Source organism: Manacus vitellinus, unplaced genomic scaffold (assembly GCF_001715985.3).
Source record: "Manacus vitellinus isolate BGI_N305 unplaced genomic scaffold, ASM171598v3 scaffold_8_pilon, whole genome shotgun sequence".
Taxonomy (NCBI): Eukaryota; Metazoa; Chordata; class Aves; order Passeriformes; family Pipridae; genus Manacus; species Manacus vitellinus.
Window position 1 is genome coordinate 9,503,356 of NW_021940864.1, and position 19,746 is coordinate 9,523,101.

The window sequence follows — 19,746 nt, forward strand, 5'->3', positions numbered from 1 at the left end:
ATTTAAGCATTGCACACAAAATCCAAAAGAAAGGGTTATAAATACATGTTCAGAAAGCATGGAGAAAAGTGTGCTTTTATGGGCTCAGTGTTTAAAAGAGTTCATTACTTATCTTCATTTATTTGTCTAGATCTCATAATTGTTTCATAATGTAAACACTGTCAAGCAGAAGTACCAACTGCAGTTAGGAGAAAACAGCCCAGAATCTACAATCTAAAACTGAAGGCTGCAGCAGGAAGAAGAAAAAAAAAAGAACACTCTGCATGAACTTTTTTCTCCAAACCTAATTTACGTTCCACATTCTAGTAAGCTGTTAAAAGCATTCTGAGAATGTGCAATTTTTTGGCAATAATCAAATATTTCCTTTGAAACAAAGAGTTGTGCTAACACTTATTCATGACAAGATATCAAAAGCATTCTAAGGAATACATTAAATGGAAGATAACAATTCCAAATCCTCTAGACTACTATAAAAGATTTCCACTTTTATCTGCTTGCTATTACATTTTATAACTATTCCTCAATAATCAAGCTTTTAAAATTCTCTCTTATGAATAACATTTCAACCATGAATTAAGTTCATACATCTCTACAGAAGTTAATAGTTGTCTAATAATGCTATACAATTAGATTCCTGTACCCATTACATCTTAAGAGCTCAAAAAAACCCATTATTTATATTTTAGGTCCTTCTCTAATGTATGACCAATGGTGGCACAGTCTGCAATACTGTGTACACACACTGTTTTTCATATATGCGCTCTACAGTCACTTCTTACTTTAAAAGGATTTACAATCACATCTACATCTCCACAGCTCCCAATAGCTTCTCCACTTTTATCAGTTTCAGGTTATTTTTTGCCCTTTACAGTACTTTGGTTTCACTGTTGCAAAGTCTAATAGTAGAGCCCAGTGATGGGGAGGCATCACATTCTGTTGTGAGGCAAGCCGGAAGCAAACTCTAAATACCCAATTCCCAGAACTGCAGCAATTAAGCACTCTATGAAACCGCCTGCTCCTCTGAATAGAGTAAAAATCCAAGCTCAGCATCTAGGCAGCAATAATAAAAATAACTAAAAAACACCACTCTCATCAAAAACAGAGGACCAAAAAAAAAATAATAATACAGGAAGGAGGGTAACAAAAAGTCAAAAGCTTTGTTTGCCTTTAGAAATAAGGTATTTGTATTCTAAAGAAAGTGGTAGGTTACCTCTGCCTAAAGACCTTCAACATCCTATCTGAATGCTTGGCATGTTGCACAGGTATCCCAGGATCATCTCTCCTGTGGTCAGGCCCTTTATTTCCAGACTACACTCTGAGCTGCACTGTTGGATTTATCTGAGTTAGGATTGGCATCACCAGTTCCTCTCCCACCACCACCCTTTGGCCAGCATCATGTGCTAATTGCAAATAGAAAAGGATGCTGACTGTGATGTCTCTGCAAAGACTCAGCAGCTTGTGGCCACCACCTGCCTTTGGAAAGCTCTAATTTTGCAAGCCACAAAAGGAAATGTGGCAATAGCTCTTGCCTCAGCTTTGGCATCATGGTCAGCAGTTATAAGAGCAGAGGAAGAAAGAGAAATATACCACCAACCAGGCAAGAGGAAGGGCCTCTCACATTAACCTCATTTAAGGTAAGAGCACTTTCGTAGCCCAGTAACACAAACACCATTTGATGGGAAATCATAGAATATCCTGAGTTGGAAGGAACCGACAAGGATCATCGCATCCAACTCCTGGCTCTGCATAGGACAATCCCAAGAACCACATCACGTGCACATCTCAGGTTGGGGTATACCAGCACCTGTTGTGGAGTTCCTTACATCCCTCTACTTCCCAGGATGCAGTGAAAAATAAGGTCCTGGTCCTCCTTTGGTTACACAAAGCAACCCTTGTGCTCCAGCAGTGATGCACCTTGCACTGCCCCCTCAGAGCTTTCTCAGCACAACTGCTGTTTTCCCCAGATCTCCTCTAATAAAATATTTTATCTTTATTTTAATCTCTTCATTCTTTCACCGAGAAAGCTCTGCTAATTTAACTGCTAATGCTGCCACCTTTGACAGCATTCACCACAGATCCTCAGGATAAGAAAAAAGAAAAGAACTTTCATGAACACCAGTGCAGAGCTGCACATCAAAATACGATCTCCCCTTGCCATTCAGAGGTCTGAGACTGATGACTTCAATAACTATCTACCTGTAGCATAGCCAGATCTTCAATGGCAGCAAGGAGACGCCTTGTTTTGTGGCAGATACATTGCCTCATGGGTATGAAAGTGCTTCCAGTTCTCCTGGTGTTGCCCCATCCCAGCCCCTTCCTACCTGTGCATCAGGAGAAAAGCAGGTTGCATTTTTGCCTGCATCTGAACGACAGAAAACTACAGTGTGCTTCAGAAGGCCCTCAGTGAGAACCAATTGGAGAATGCATCTTCCCTGAAGCTGGGACACACCTTGGATGTGATCTTGGAAGCCTTGAGACTGAATTTCTTATTTTATGTTAAATTTATATCTCACAGAACTATGGTACTGCATTTTCTTTATACTTCATGTAATTTTCATGCACATTTAATGAGAATTTTAGGAAGATATCTTATGAAAACCACAAAGAATGAAAGTTGCTTCTTCTGTTTGGGCATCGGGTTTGCATGTACCTCTTGTTAGTAAATTGCTTTGAAAATCAAAAATAATTGACATTTTAAAAGACAATAGCTTTCATAACAGTGCAAAAAGAAACAACTCTGAATGTAAGAAGTTAGGCATGAGTAGAATCAGAACTAATTTCAAAGAGGGAAAAAGTATGTTTTATAAAACTACCAAAGTTAAAATGGACCCACAGCCTGTACAGACAGCTGCGCTGGGCTTTGCAGCTGACAGCTATGTCAGCTATGTCACCTTTCTGACAGTCAATCCAGCGTGATTCAGAGGCTGTTGCTACAGCCCCCTTTCAGGTTTGGAAGTGGCTCCCCAGAGCTGCTACTTATAAAGGGGCAGAGAAGAAAATGCAGCTTGAGAACGAGCAAAATGACCCACTGCTGCCATTACACAGTGCTCTGGAGCGTTTGTCGAAGAGAAGGTCCTGGAAGCTGCCATGCTGTGCCAAAGGAGGAAGAGACGGACAGCATTTGCTGCAGTTAGTTTTTCCAGAAGGTCTACATGTCTGTTTACAAGCTCCAGAAGATGTCCCCACATCTCCTACTCTTATGGGTCACAGCAAGGCTTTTCTCAGTGTTTACAAGACTCTGTCAAGTGAGTTCCCAGTTCACGGTCACAGTTGCATCAGCTCCCTGTGTTTCTTTCCAGCTTTAAGAAATCTTCTATCCATCATTAAGCCCTCTATCCACAACCTTTTTTTAACAGTGCCAAGGGTTCTCCAAACACCCTCTTCTTGTGTTTCTCTCTTCACCACTCGCACTTGCCAGCAGCAGGGTGGTTGCTAAGGATGCTATCCTTGAGGGTTACACTGCTGAATTTTTGTTGAGGCAAGAAAAGTAACAAAGTACTGTTGTTCTTTGTTTGGTTTCCATGGCACCAAAGATAATTTTTGCTTCTCAGCTCTGAAATGCCAGACTTTTTCCTCTAGGGAAATCTGGTCTTCAAAGAGGCAAGTGTCTGGCATTTCCAGCCACGAAAGAATGGCTCACTTTCTCCTGCCCCAGGACCTCAGAGAAAAGCAAGCCACTGTGCTTTGCCTTCATGTGGTGTTCAGATGGCAAATGGGTAGCTTGGGGTATGGGTAGTGGGCACAGTCTTTTGAGATTGCTGCATGTGGCTCAGCACATGGCTGGCAGCCTGAGCCTTTGGGAGATACGAGAGGCTGAGAAGTGCAGGGCAATAACCCAACCTGCACTTCTGAGCTTCTCTCTTCCCTTGCTGGACAGTTCCCTGGCCTGGTGGGTGAAAAAGAAGTAGAATTCCATGTCTAGGAAAGGCATGTGAGCCTAGTTCTGATGCTGATCACCATGATGGTTCCTTGTAAGGGCACAATAGGAAACACAAAGCCATCTACAGCAAACGTGGGTGACAAAGCAGTTCTGCCTGGTAACATCACATCATGAACAAGAGCACCCAGGCTTGTCTATCAGTCAGACCTCCTCCTGCAAGGAATGGTCTCAGCATCCTCACTGCCCTTGACATTCCCTGCACTGAACCATGCTTACCATAACAAAACTGCACTCTTCCAGTCTTAATAGGGCCCAGGTCCTGCACTAACCTTGTACAATATGGACTTAGTTTTTTTAGGAGAAGGACACAAAGAATCTGCATGTCTCCATTCCTAAGAATCACATTGCATATAAGTGCAGGTCATTTCAGTGCACTTATCACTGTCTCTATGAGGGGGAAAAATTCATGCAAACTCTTAATTTAAACTATATTGGGCAGTACAAAGAATAAGCAGTAACTACAGTGCAAGAATTCAAGTCTGTTCAGCAATTAACATGAAGGAAGAGTCACATTCCTCATGTTCCTTAAGCCACTAAGCCAAAGTACAGAGCATGCCAATTCTTTGTGGTTCCTACCCCTACCCTTAGAATAACTTTTGGAGAGAAGTCCTTCTCCTGATTAACTTTCAGCTATCAGCTCAGAGACAAGCTGTTCCTCAACACAACCATCATGACCCATCAGCACCATCTGCCCTTGATGTCAGAAAATTCCAAAGCTCTAAGATAAAAGTAAAATGTATGCATTATGAAGAGCAGCAAATAAAGGACATAAAAATAAATGTACAAACTTAGGAAAAAACCAGAACTAAATCATAGAAACATGGGGGTTCTTTTGTAAAAATGAGAATCAGCCAGGTGCAACATCTTGCTTGTGCAAAATCAGGTTTGCCATAACTTGTCCATTTTGATTTTCAGCACAGAATGGTTTTCTATTCTCACCACTTCTTTTTTCTTGTCTTATTCCAATTAAATCTGCTTTTCTTTGGATCTGCAAAGAAGGCATGTGTCTTAGTACAGCATAAAAGAGGAAATACTTTACCTCTCAAGTTCACATACAAAAATGCAACCTATTTCTTCCTCCTTCTCAACCACAATTAATTTTTAAACTTATAAAAAGGCAAAAATAGGTTGCTTGTGGTTTTTTTTCTCTTGTTCTGCACTTTCCAAACACACTGAGGTTTCCATTCAATATAGATTTTTTTCCCCATTTTCAGGGGCGTTTGACCCAAAGAAAAGAGTACCTGGTAGGAGTTCATATCAGTCCAAAATACTAAATTGTTCAAAGTACAATTCATAGCAACAGCAAGACTCCAAACCTCACAAAATGTATCCCATTTGGAACATCCTCAAAATTGTACTTGTGGGCTCTCAACATAAAAAAAGCTACCCTTACAGAACAGTGTCTTTGCTTTTTTAATTTACTTATTAGACAGATTTTAGAAGCCTTCCCATTTTTGCAGCAGTGGTCTCCTTAAAGCACTTTTAGATCTGTGCAAAGTAAGATGCAATAATCTTCTGCGCCTTTTGTCCTCACTTGATATTAAAGTAGAGAGTCAGGAAGTTGGTAGCTTTTGTACTTACTACAATAGGGCAGTCATTGACAATCACAGACAGTTTAGCATGACTGCGGTAAAAGTCTAAAGTAAGAACAGATAAGTCCCAAAGGAACTGTTTGGGGAAGGGCAAAGTAGAAATTTATTGAGGGTATCTTGGAACAAGCTGTGTTTGTCTTTTGTGCAAGTACAGATAAGGGTGTTTGTGCTCAAGAAAGTGGGAATAGTACAGAAACTTCCTAAAAATCAAGGAGTTGATCATACGAGCATATCCAAGAGAGACATTTGAAAGGATCAGGAATAACCTTTGCACAATTAAGTACTTATTCTGTGGAAAATTCATCTGACCTCTTCTATCATGTGCTCGACTCACTTCTGACACACCACTATGTGCTAAGCTGAAGAAACCAACAGCTTTCTCACTCCCTACAGGGCCAAGCAATATTCTCATGGAAAAGTCAAATTAAATGTTACATTCTAGTGTGGTTTTTTGCTTTACCTTTAGATTCTTTAGTATGATGAAAAATGTTTACCTCATCAACTGTAAGCAGCAGGAAAGCATGTGAAAACCAGCCCTGTATTAAACCAAAAATTCTTCATAATGTTATGAAACACCAACAAGAATCAGAAAAGAATGGCAACTTAGCAAAAGTGTAACATCAAAATACTCCTCGGGCCTCCCAAAAGAGAAATTCTAGCTAGTTTTTGAACCTTAAGCTTGATTATGCTTTGCTAAAAGACAAGACAACTTAATAATACCAAATTCTGGTTTGAAAAAATAAGTTAAAGCCTACCATAGAAACAGATGCATCTTCAGAGGACTTATGGTAGAGACTGGAAATTTTTTCAGCACGCATAAGATATTCTGCAGTCTTCCTTTTCACTGCTTCTCGACGAGTTGGACTTGATTCACCTCAATAGAGAAAAAAAAAAGTTATGTTTTCTACAAAGAGAGAGGTACTAAGTAATCAAAGCACATGACTACTTTGATTCTACCTTTTTGATTTCCTTTGGTTTATCCGTAATGAAACCTACAGACATACATCTTCTAAAAATCCAGTACTATGATCTCAGAGTTCTACAAAAATAACAATTTAAGCCTTGCCATAGACTAAGGTAAATAAAAAGCCTTACCTAATATTTCTGAGATTTGGTATATGTTCCTATGGTAACATAAGTAAGAACTAAAACAAACCACTGATCCAAATGTCATATTAAAAAAGCAGAATCAATTAGGAAAGACAGAATAAGACATTTACAACAAAACAAAAAAGTTATTTTTCCCTCAGGTTTCCAGTATGGACTTTCCTAAGTACAAATTAAGTGTAGAAATGATATTAAAAACCAGAAGGCAACACGAGAGACCCCAAGAACTCTTGCTCACAGCTTTCCAATGCTAGCCATTCCTTGCCTCTTGACTTAGGGTAACACGGGAAGAAAGGAATAAGCACTTGCGCCAATTACTTCACTTCCCAGATGGGAAGTGAATAAAATAACACCACTGTGTTATTTCTAATCTACCCAGACTCCTACAAGAGGTGAGAATCCCACGATACCACACAAATTCTGTATTCACTCTAAAACTTACAGTTTATATTTAGGCATTCACATCATGAGCAGTATAGTGTTATAACTGACTCAATTTGTGATGACAACGCCCAACCAGTCAACTGCCAGGCACAGATAAAAAGACTGTGAGACGCAATTGTTACAACAGAGACTGAGATTACTATGCTGAAAATAAGATAGAGACAACTGTCCTAGAGGTAGAGACTTCATACAGTCCTGGCAGTCTCTTCCAGCCCTAACGAAGGCCATCCAAGACTTGCAGAAGCACAGCCTTGACTGCAACGGGCTCTGCACTGCCAGGTGCAAGCCAGCACCCCTCAAACTGATGCTCCAACAGGGCAAGGAACCGCAAGATTATCTGCCTAACAGCTACTCAACATGAAAGACAAGGCAAGAAACAGGAGAGGTAATAAATTAAACACACAAATCCTAACCAACAGCAGATAACAGTCAATAAGGAAGGCTGAAACTCCTAAGACACTGATCAACGGGCCATGAAAGGAACATGAGTGTAACCTTGAAGGAGTTTAACCAGCAACTTGGTAATTGATAACGAAAAAATAGGATTATTGTGGGTTATCAAGAATGAGTCTCATAAAAAAGAGCAAGTTTATTATGGAATTTCCAAGGGAGAACTTACTGTGTAAAAGCTTGCATTCAAAACTTACTGTGGGAGGTTCTCAGGGGGCAATTGTGGCAATGTGTAAGACATTGTGAAATTTTTAAGAGCATGACTGAAGGGAGGGTCAAGGTGGATGTGGGGCACAACCATGAGAAAAGAGGTGGAAATTTCATGGGTAAATTGTGCATAAGCAGGCTGCTAGTGAATACGCTAGTCTGACTGAACCCTGTATCTGAGCAGCGCCTGTCTCACCTTCTTAGAAAACTGTTTCTCACTATTCTCTGCATTACTATTACTGTACTCCTTATTCTCTGTGTATAAGATACGCCAACAAACTTCAAGACCGATAAGCAGGCCAGTCAGACACAGTGTCTGAGAGCTAGACCATGGACCCTGGGGAGAGCTACCAGAGAGAGCTGAACAGCAAGTCTTTCCCTGACCAGCAATAGTTCAAAAGACATTGGGTTGTTCACGCTGCCAGTGGTTATGCAGGTGCCTGTAGAGGCCATATCCTTCTGCCTGTGCCAATCCACCTGTGGTGAACCATGTCCATACAGAGCATGTGTGCACACATGCAAGCCCCTCAGCAACTTGCACTCAGCTTCACAGCTGGCAGGACCTGAAGAAGAGATGAGCTGCAGCCGTGTATCTCCAGCAGCTCAGGGCAGGAGGACTCGCTCTAATCCTTCAGTCAACCATAGCTGGCTAGCTTGAACCCTGGATGGGTTAAATAGGCAGGTTGTCTGTTCAGTTTTCCCAAAACACTTTCTAGATGGCAGAGAACAATCAAAAATTAAGTACAATATCTCTTCAGAAATTTCATGGAGAGTTCCTCTCTTGTAAGCTATCAGAGCTGCTGTTTTTCCCCTGCCCCAAACAAGAGAAAATGAATCATTGCTTTTGCTTTAAACAAATCTTAGAGTGTGAAGACGGCACAGGCACTTTTTCACTTTATGTTGCCATGACGTGCCACTAGTCATTCTGACCTCATTATAAAATAGAGATTCCCACTTTTTTCATACCATGACTAGAGACTACCCGAACACATGGAACTATCACACAGACTCCATCAAGAATAAGCAGAAGAGACTTCGGATCTACTCCAAATCCTGTGGTAAGTGATCTATTGTAAATCTTACTATGCACCTCACAGCAGGAGGAAAAAGTGCTGTCACCTCCTTGGATAGAGACTCAGAGCCCTGCTCTGCAAAAACCTTCATGTACACTTGGTTTGGGAAGAAGCAGGACAGTCAGAAATTCAGTGCACTTTAGCATTCAATATTACAGATATGTATCGATTTCTCAGTAATTTCTCTCTTTCTAAAGACAGAGGGCACTTTGTACCTAGATTCCACTACATGAGACTGCCAGTCTTGTTCCCATCCAGGATTTAAAAAAAAAAAAAAACAAAACATCACTCAACTGTTTGAACTTGAATTTGTCTTTATCAGAAGAGAATAGATACACAGTATTTTTTTATAAGTGTGTGTTGCAATTCCTTAAAACGTGACTAACGTTCTTACTTTCATCTCTGCACATAATGTTAATCCACCATAAAACTTTCTTGTGCCGATCCACTGGTGAGCACCCACGTTCTCTCTGACACACAAAGTGGCAGTCGCTCAGGGAAAACAAGACAACAATAAAACAGCAACAATAAACTCTTCGGCCAGTGTTTCCTTCAAGCAGACTGGTAGAAAACTGCTAGGTTAGTGTCTAAGGCTATCATAAAAGTCAAGCTTACTGCTTAATTGTTAGTTATGTGTATTTACTTTGGATGTTTATTGCCTTTTTTCAATGCTTCAGTAATTTTACAGTAATTAACGCAAACAGGCTAGGATGTCCCCTTGGAGCTGTCTTTGTTCTCCCTACTTTCACAAGACATTAATTTCAGTTTTCCTTCTACTTTTCCTTCCTGAGTAATTTGTTAAATAACATTTGCAAACTGTTGCCTCATTAAAATCTTTAGCCATAAAAAGGGTGTGGATTCACTAAACAAGATTTATTCATCAAGTTCTTGCATCTTATTTGTGAATAAGATCATTAACAGTTCAGTCTCTGAATACTTTAACAGGTGAGTGTTTAAGAATTGGATTTATGGAAATAGGATTTTGGCTTTTTATTCTTTGCATTAATTTAAACAAGAAAATGAAAAAGACTGCATTCCTATACAAATTCCCATTTAAACAGCCAATATCCCACAAAAATCTGTAAATAAATACAGGATATTAATTTAATAAACAAATAAACGCTACTTTAAAAGCCTCAAACACAGGGAGTAACAATAAAGACCCCATTAAACTCAAAATAATCTTTAGCATTTATGTCAAATTTGAGGTCATAGAACTCTTCACTTAAAACCAAATAAATCACTAAAACAAAGTACTAGAACAAATCCTTATATTTGACAGATGTTAAAGCTGTGATTCAGACTTTATGCATTATTTTTTTAAAATGCAATGTTACATTTTGCCATGGAATAGTGTTTTTAGTTATGCAAAATGTATATTCTCAATAGAATCTATTTTATTTTATAATACATTAGGAATAATAATTTATTTCTAGTTAGGAACTTCTGATTTTAAAATTGCTTGAGCATACTGAGCTCCTATTTCCATTCTGTGGTTAGTCCACAATAATCTAAAGAGGTATCTCTCTAATTACAATTTAAACTTGAAAGGCATTTTTCTTTAAATGGCAGCAAACAGGAAATGTTTAAACTGTGTCAAAGCCTTTGATGAATCTTTACAACTGCTCATAAAAGATCATCCTGCTTAAAATAATATTGATTTTTCATTTATTTTCCTAGATACTAGAAGATTTATGTTTCATCTGATCAGGATCAAAGCTTCTCCCCTCTCCTGATCACTGGGATTAAATCAGCAATGTCATTTTACACATTTAAAAACTACACTGCTAAAGCAAGATATAAAAGTGCAGCAAGGCTGATCATAGAGACCTCAGAATAAAAACCCCCTCAAGATTCCCCGTCTCTCTCTCTCCCTCTGCATTTGCTACGGAGCAGCTGTGCCTCACACAGATTCACATGAATGAAAATATTAAGGCGAGAAACCACCCACTTAGTTTATTTTCCATATGACTTTCCTGTAATTATTTTGTAAACTGTTCACACAACAATATATAAAAACATCTGCAAAAACAGGTAATTAATGTGTCAAGCCAAACTAATGCATTTTTTATGGTGTCCATGCTTCGTCAACTGTAATTATAACTCTTTTTAAGCAAATGATGATGTGTTTGTTGCAATGTGCAAGTGGTTATTTTAGATGCTCTGTTTACTATTACTGCAAACAGAATATAAAAACTCTACAGCTACTTTGTTGCACATATAAGCCTTCATCCACATAAGCACAAGCAGGCTGCTCCCTCATTTTCCAAAGGCTTGGCCTATTTCAAAGAAATAAAAATATCTTAAAATGAAAATTGGCTTTGGAAAGGCTGACCAGGCCACCCACTGACCAAAGTAACAGTAGCCAGGAAATTAGGACAACAGCCAATAATTTAAAATTTTTCTTCAATTTTTATTTCTAAGGATGGCTCAGCCATGATATATTTACAAAGACAGACATTCCTAACAACATTCAAATTATTTTGAGGGTTGAATAGAGGAAAACCACAAATATCAGAATAATTGTGCCATTGAGTTCATCTGTGACTTGCCTGCTCGTTTGCCCATAGTCCACTGACTTGAATAAAAAAAGACAAAGCAGCAGCATTTCCACAATGTACAGACCAGTAGCATAAATTTTTGTTTGTTTTCTGCTCAAAAAGTCTTTACTCACATCTCAGAGCACATCAGAAGAGGACACACCTTTGAGAGATTAATTAACTCAATGTCAAAGTGTTCAGCTCAGTTAACTGTTTATTCATGCATCAAACCTTCCACAATTCTATCACGTAGGAAAATTACTTACATTCAGATATTAACAGCAAAAAGCTATTGAAAGGGGGCCATATCCAATAAACAAACAAAAAACCAAATAAAGAACACCTGGGCAGTAAAGACCATGGAAAAAACCTGCCCTTTTCCCCAAAATAATCTGGGGTACTAACAGAACACATCTCAGACACGCAGAAGTGCTGTCAAACTTCCTCTGCTCCATAGCTAATCTCCTCCACAGTTCCAGGATAAAGTCCTGGAGAAGATATGCCTCTTACAGGACAGTAGCACAGATTACTCTAGTTGCCACTTGCCACTACCATATTAAAAAAAAAAAAAAAATCAGTAAATCACAGTAATATACAGTAAATCACAGTATGTAGCACCCACACAAGAATTCTAGATACTCCTTCCTTTCTTTGTGCCTGACCACTTCCACATCATCCCCCTTGAGGCGTTAGAGATTCTCTCAGGAAGAGTCAATCTGTCAGGGCAACATAGGTGGTCTCCCTACCTAACCAGTTGTTTGGCCAGGATGGGGTTATTTTCACAGAAAAGGTAAGGCTAAAAAGTTAGCATTACCTGTCCCAATCCTCTGTAGCCTCCTCTTCCTGCTTTTCTCTCAGACTTACTAAAAATATATGTGGGCTGCCTTTATTTAAAGAAGATATCAGAAGAGATTTGCTCCAGGAAGGAATGTCCTCTTGCAGAACAAGCTACAAGGAACTTGTGGGAGACTGCCTGTTGTGCTAACCCCAAACTCCATGTTCTTAACAATTTAAACAGTAAAACTTTCTCTAAATACTGAAATCTTCAATGAAACATTTATAATTGCCAAATCTAACAGCTATAATACCATTTTTTATTTTTAAAAGTTTCTTTATCTTCTTCACAGTCTTCCTGCACATATCACCCAGCTGGATTGCTGAATTTTTCAAAGAATTGCTCTCTATAAAAATGCAAGGGAGTAAGCCTTAAAAGATTTATTTCTTCTCACAATGAAAAGAGGTTTAGCAGCACCTTCCTTATTAGTGGGTAGCCCAGCTGTTATTTTTGCCTAATTGGTTCAAGAGGACCTCTGTTCTTCTTAGGGCAAACACTTCTTACATCATGTGAAGCAGACTCCTTTGTCCATAATAGCCAAACAAAAGCTCAGGCACACCATAAATGACAATGCGACTCATAATCCAGCACAGGTTTGTGATGACTTTGGACACAGCTTTATAACCCCAAAATTTATTTCAGGAAGGGGAAGAGCTGCTGATTTTGGAACGAGTCTCCACCAACTTTCACAGGAGAGTGGGTAACCTTTAATTTTCAAACAATTACTTAAGTGAAATGTGGCAGGTGCTGAGGTAGATGGACACTGCAGCATCAAGGGAAGAGCTATAGATTTTAGCAGTAGGTGGGAGTTTGGAAATGTGAAATAAGCCCACTAGCTCATCGCCTCTAGTATGCTATATATTATATTAACAATGAGTTCCTTTGAGGTGGTGGTCAAATTCTGCAGCTGAAAAAAATCCTGTAAATATTAAAAAACAAGACAAAGGTTAAACTCATTACAGTAAAACAGCTCGAGGTGATCTTTTTTCCTCTTTTTTTTTCTTAACATTTTGAGAGAGCCAAAATTTATTAAAATGCAACACACTTATCAGAACCATTTTCTTATTTTTTGAAGATTCAGAACAGTACTGTACTCTATCAACCAAAAAGAAAAGCCACTTAAAAGTTAAACCTCTCATGCTGAAGCACAAATTTGTGACAGTGAGAGAGCACCTACAAATTCTTCTTCCAGCTTTCCAGTGTGCTCATAACTATTATGTCTATATCTTATATACATTGTCTTCACTGCAGGTTGATTAAGACACTTTCAGATCTGCATTTCCTATGAAGTTACAAGTTCTGCATCTTGTAGAAAACCTGTGGCTACATACCTGTCATGTAAATGTCTAGGTAAACATTTCTAAGTAAACATTTCTCCGGGGAAAAAAAAAAAGTTGGCATTTATGCCAAAGTTAAGACTACATAGAAGAATGGTGTGGGTGAAATGTGTTTGAGTGGCCAATAAAGCAGGAGTCAGTAACACTCCAGATAATAAGAACTGTAATTTTCCAGAAATGCTAAACAACAAACATCTGCTTATAGAGAAACCCTCATGTTAAATCCACAAGGTGGTGGCAGCTTTTCATGTGCTTGTGTGACTAACTGGAAAAAAAATAAAATGAACAGTCACCCAGCACACATTATTTCAGGGAGGCAAAGCTTAACTTCCCACCTATCTACTAAAACTAGAAGTCTTCAACAGCAAGGTGTTTCACCAAAGTAAGACTTAATATGAGAAATATCCTTGAACATTTTTCTGTTGAACTATGTAAGAAGGGAAAAAAAACCCTGTAAGCATTGCAAGACAGAAGGACAAGCCATGGCATTCTAGAACAGATGAAAAAACACTATGGTGACAGTATCAGCAGGTCCTTCAGCGCAAGCACCACAGGAACAGGAAGAAAGCACTGACAGAGCAAGGAAAGAAGTTGCTCAGGCCACCACCACAGAAGAGAAGAAGTTTCCAAGTTCTCTGTACTCTTCCTTCTTAACTAAAAGGACAAGTTCAAATATGAATTACAGCCACAAACATTCCTTGCTTCAGAGCAGAGGGAACCCAGGCACAGAGATACCTACAAGTAAGAACAGTTTGAAGAATAAAGTATTGCAGGGAGGGAAAAAAGAAAAAGGCAGATGAAAAACCAATTATGAGATTCATAAATCCTGACAGTCTAATAGTTCTCATACTTATGTATTAAATACAATTCATATGTACTTTTATATACTACTATGGGAAATGGTATCTTTCCCTGAGCAATCACAAAAATCTCTAAAACAGAAGAGCCAGCGGCAGGCCTTGTAGAGATCAAACCTATACTAGTTCTTCTATGCAGCTCTGAAGCTAGAGGGGCTATTTTAAGATACTGGAAGAGTAAAGAGAGAAAGAGGACAGAAAAAGAGAAAAGGAGGACGTGAAAAGAGAGAAGCTGTATATACAAGAACTGTTTGGGGGGAGGAATCAGAGCACTGATTATCATACAGCATCATGCCCTTAAACATACCTATGCAATTTTTCTGTTCCAGCTAGTAATTTGCCTTAATTCACCTACGCTGTCTGAGGCATTTAATTCTGCAGCCAGGGACTTCAATTTCCTCACCTGAGGACAGAAGCGGCTCTGTAACCCAGATCAGTCTGTTCTGTCTCCACTATGTGCTGGAAGAAGTGTGTCAACCCTACTAGGTCTTCTGATGGGAGGTAGAAACTCCACACAGCAACAGTCAAAAAAAGATTAATGCACTTTGCAGCTAAGTGCTGGCTAACAACAGCTGAGACAAAAGGCTGTGCAGGCAGGAAGAGATGTCTGTCAAAGAGGCCAGGAATAAGCAGCAACCTGGCAAGGTACTCTGCTATGAGGACAGATTCAGAAATCTTGGAAAGGTCAGATGAATACCAAGCCAATGCAGCTAGTTGTGTGCCCCAGAAGACAGAAGAAAACAGATTTCTAAGGCTCATATGGTCACATATTAATTAATTCTTTAACAGCCACATGCTAAGCAACCCCATTCAGAGTCATCTCTGCATCAGACCCTACACATGTTGGCTTATAGGTATTGCTACAGTTCACCTTTACGTTTATTGCAAGGCTCTAAGCTGTGCAGCAGGTATTTAACCTCAGACCTTTATCAGCCTCTTGGTGCAGAGAGGTCTTGCAATTGAAGTGGAACTTTGTCTTAAGTATTTACATAGCTGAATCTGGTTGCATATATACAGTAACCAAATCGAGTCAAACTCTTAAGTGAATGGCCCATATGGGGATCAAACCCACAACCTTGGTGTTATTAGCACCATGCTTCAACCAACTGAGCTAATCTCAGGGTCAGTAATGGATTCTACAAGACTAACCTTGTCTAAAGCTCTGTATGGTCTGCAATGGGCTTGGAAGACAACACAGTTATGCACAGCTCATAGCCCATAATAATATGTGTTTCAGCATCACTGGCAGCACACTGGGATAAGATGGTTCTTTTTTTCACCAACCACAATATTTCCAACATCCATTCCTAATCTAGCTGCTTATCAACACACAAGTCCTCTCACAAACCTTTCTTCTGAAGCAGCAGCTGTGATTTCAAGAAGCACTAGGAGAGAGGGAGCACTTTGTATGGTTGCTTAAAAAGCTGACCCAAATAGCCCTACAGCATCCCCACAGTCCAATAGCAGGAAACAGAGATGGTTTTCAGGCTCCTCAGGTAGGAACCAGGGCAGGAACTTGACTGGTTCCAGCCTCAGTGGAAGTATAAAACTACAACAGCAAATAAGGCAAGCGATGATATACCACAGGAGCACAGAGGTCTGAGATCAGGCAGGGGAGAACTACAGTTCCATCAGTCAACCTGTCACCAATCTTGCCCTGTGAGGTCCAGCACAACGTTCAGGGTTTCCCTGCAGACAATCAGCTCACACCCCAGTGCACCTTCTCAAAAAACAGGTCTGTTGTTTCCTTAAAGATGTTGCTCCAGTCAGGCACATCTAGTGGATAGCTCATGAAGTGTCTAAGAGATTGTTACTATCAATGAGAAACACTACTCAGAGAACTTAACGAGTGAAAAGAATTTAAAATAGCTACTGTGTGGTAACAGAAGTTGTCTTCATAAGTGTCATTCAACAAACAAGTAAAGGAAGCCAGAAACACGCTGGTGGAATGCCATGGCTGTTTCCCTTTTCATAAAGTACTGTCTTCTTGGCATTCTGTCAAGCATGCTCCTGTTTGCATCCCTGGCTCCATCACAAGTTCAAATCATAGCCCATCATAATCCCAGTAATTAGACACAAGTTGGTTTGTTTTCAGTATATCCAAAAATATCATCTAGTTGTCCAAAGTATTCCCAGCATTTCATTGTATATGCATTTCTGGGTTAAAAGTCAAAGTCATTTTAGCAAGGTTCCAGTAATTTGTGTAATTTTTGTTCCAGCTCTGTTTACTGGATAAACATTAAAATAGCACAGAGCAGTGAAAAACTGACATTCACAGTCTGCTTTCAAAGGCACTAGCAGCTGATTTAGAAGTTGTAGATACCTAACACAAAACACAGATACCTGGAATACAGTTTGTGGCTGCTGTGACTCAAGAGGAATCACATACTTCATGCAACAAGGTTCATGCTGTCTAAACCAAATAAATATTCGTTCTGCCCAGCCACAGCTGCTACACATGTGAAAACAAACATTCCAAAACTCTGAGAGAGTAAATGGATCATCTCCCTTCGGATGTTAATGAGCAATATGGATGGACCAGCAACGAACATATTCGCTTTCTAAACCACCTGGAAGAGATCCTGTACTTTTCTACACGAATTAGACTGACCATATTGTGCAGCATTGTTGCTTCATCAGGTGCCTGAAGGTATTGAAACCTAGCAATAAGCAACAGAATTAATTTTGTGTTTCTCACAGATCCATAATGGATATAACTGAAGAATAGTTGAAGTTGAAAAAGAGGAGCAATTTATATAAATAGGACTCCCTCCTTTATTACAAAAAATTCTTTCCACAATTTCAGCCTCATGATCTGTTTTTGTCCTAATGAAAACTATGCCCTACACCAAAGTCAGGGAAAGCACTACTTTGCATAAAACACAGCTAACTTCCAGCCTAGAAGTTGGTGGCTTGCTATTGATTAGTGCATTTTTTTCCATCACTAGGCCTGAAGCAATGCATTGACCTCAAAGTGCTCTGACATGCTAACAAAACAAAGGAACAGCTGTAATTGTGAGCCAAAGTTTCTATCACCTAGTATACTTGGTATGCTTAAAAAGGCTGAAAATTTGAATTCTAGGCGGTTTCAGCTCCTGGAGAATTGTTTAACCATCCTACACAACCTTTACAGACCTGTCTTCCAAAAGCTCCCAAACTCTGCACACAACAATGAAAATACATATGTACCTTGCGCAGGATAATTAACACTACCATGCTTCTGAGAGCATGTGCACACAGCTGAAAACAAAGCGAAGATGGCCGTTTCTTTGGTGACACCTGCCTCATCCAGCATTAGTGCCATCAGCTCAGAGAGTTGGAAAGTCATCAGGAACATAACAGGTTCAAGTGTGCTCCAACTGCCTTTACAGAAGCCACCTACTTCAAAACAAACAACAGAGGTCTATAAACTTGCAGTCAGAAACTTACTCGAACACGATTTTGATGAGACAGCCTTGAGAAGTAGACTTTGTACCAAGCCTAAAGGAGCTCAATTTTTGGATACATCTCACCAGCTTACAGAGGTATTACATTTCTGAGGTAATGCAGTGTTTCAAACTCAAAGTTCCAAAACCAGAGGATGGGTGATGTTCCTTCACCCACACCACTCCGCGGGCTGGTTGCATTTCCCTGATTCCAATTCTTCCGTGTCAATTCCTATTTCCTTGGTGCCACCACGTGGCAAAAATCTGTATTACCGTTTTCAGCGCAAAAAGCCACCTGCAGCCCATTCCACAGGCCACACATTCTGCTATGGCTGCACACCGAAAAGCAGTGACACTTTACACGGGTCTAAGTATGTATGAACACTCTGTTTCACTTTCAGCTGTTACTAATACTTATTTAGACAAAATAGCTTGAAAATAATCAACGGCAGAAGACCAGAAGCATTGTGTAATAATTGCACCATCCTTATCTCTGGAAGGAGCATGTTATTATCCATATGAAATACATAACCAGGGGTGTTTAAATAACTGATTACATTACGGGTTTGTCGTTTTTTATTGCAACATAAAGTGAATATTCACATATCAATGCTAAACGTAGTGCCTTCACAAAGTAGCTACATTAAAAAGTTTTGTGTGTCTTTTGAGGTTGTTTTTTTTTTACTGTCCTCATAGATCCTGAGAAGGCATATATTTTTAGGAAGGTATTTGAATCAGCCCTGTCATGATAAAGAGGGCATCACTGTCTCCCTGCCAGCTTGCAGAAGCTCCAAGGAGAACAGGACACAAAATGAGCTGGATTTACCCAAATTTAGTGCAAGTGTCCAGCAGAGGATGAACATTCATTTGCTTTCCACCTTCACAGCCATGAAGGTTAACACAGAGAAATGAAAAAGAAGAGCTAACTGCTAGGATCTAGCCTGTGCACAATTTTGTTCACAAGGGATAAGATGCCAGTTAAAAAGCAACTTATTGCCATTATTCCCTCTTCTGTGCTTTACAGATGAATGTCAGGGACTGCAAAGGAAAAGTTGTAGGTGCTGCCTACATGTCTCTTCATCCATCAGGAACATCTACATACATGCACAAATACCACTAAATATTTATTAATAACGCCTGTACTATTTGAGTGGCATCAAGAAAACAGAGCAGAATATTACACTTTCCTAAGACATCCTGAATTTCTTCCTAGCCTGAAAAGCATGGATACCAGTGGGTGAGAGAAAAGGGTTAACAGTCATCTGAGGAAGTTGGATGAGTGGCTACTCTGCAGCAAAAAAGCAAAAGTTCTTGGAGGAAATTCTGGGAAATGCAAGTAAGAAGCTCAACCCACTCTGGTTTAACATGTTAATATGCATCAGTTGGGCAAGAGACCTATAATACATGCAAGAAAAGCCTTTCACATCTTCAAGGTAAACATATTACCATAACGATTACCAGAGATTCAAAGCCAATCTGTTTAACCACTGCCACAACCCAAGTATGCACAACAGTTACCACAGCAAAAGGGACGTACGATAGTCTGACTTGGGTTCATGCCCTAACAGTTTGAAACTGTTTAATAAAGAAGCTTTTGAAGTTGAAATTTGAAGTGTCGGTTCAAAACTGCATCATGGCAGCCTTGCATCATGGCAGGAAGACAGAACTGATTATGACAAAACAGGATATCCTTCAGAAGACCGTAACAGGTCTATGAAAAAGTACATTGGCAAAGAAAGAATAGCTGGGCTCTCCAACAGAAGGATTGCCAGCACATTCAACATCAAGAATGAAAAGCATTTTGACAACACAGGCAAGAAAAGACAGGATGCTATTGAAAAGCCACAACAAGCAGCAAAGCAGCAACCCTACTGACATCACTGAGACTTGAAAAGAAAGAGGTGGATTTACATTTGCCAAAAAGTGTAAGACACTTTAA

General features: G+C 39.5%; 1 protein-coding gene across 6 annotated transcripts in view; it reads right to left on the reverse strand.

The window, feature by feature from the left end:
• The window catches only part of RPS6KC1 (ribosomal protein S6 kinase C1), an 82,988-nt gene that overhangs the window by 43,111 nt on the left and 20,131 nt on the right, over positions 1-19,746 (reverse strand). For all 6 annotated transcript variants that reach the window (XM_029965054.1, XM_008932936.3, XM_018085218.2 and 3 more), the window contains one exon: positions 6,288-6,406. In XM_029965054.1, coding sequence (XP_029820914.1) covers positions 6,288-6,406 — 119 coding nt within the window. The remainder of the gene's footprint in view (positions 1-6,287; positions 6,407-19,746) is intronic.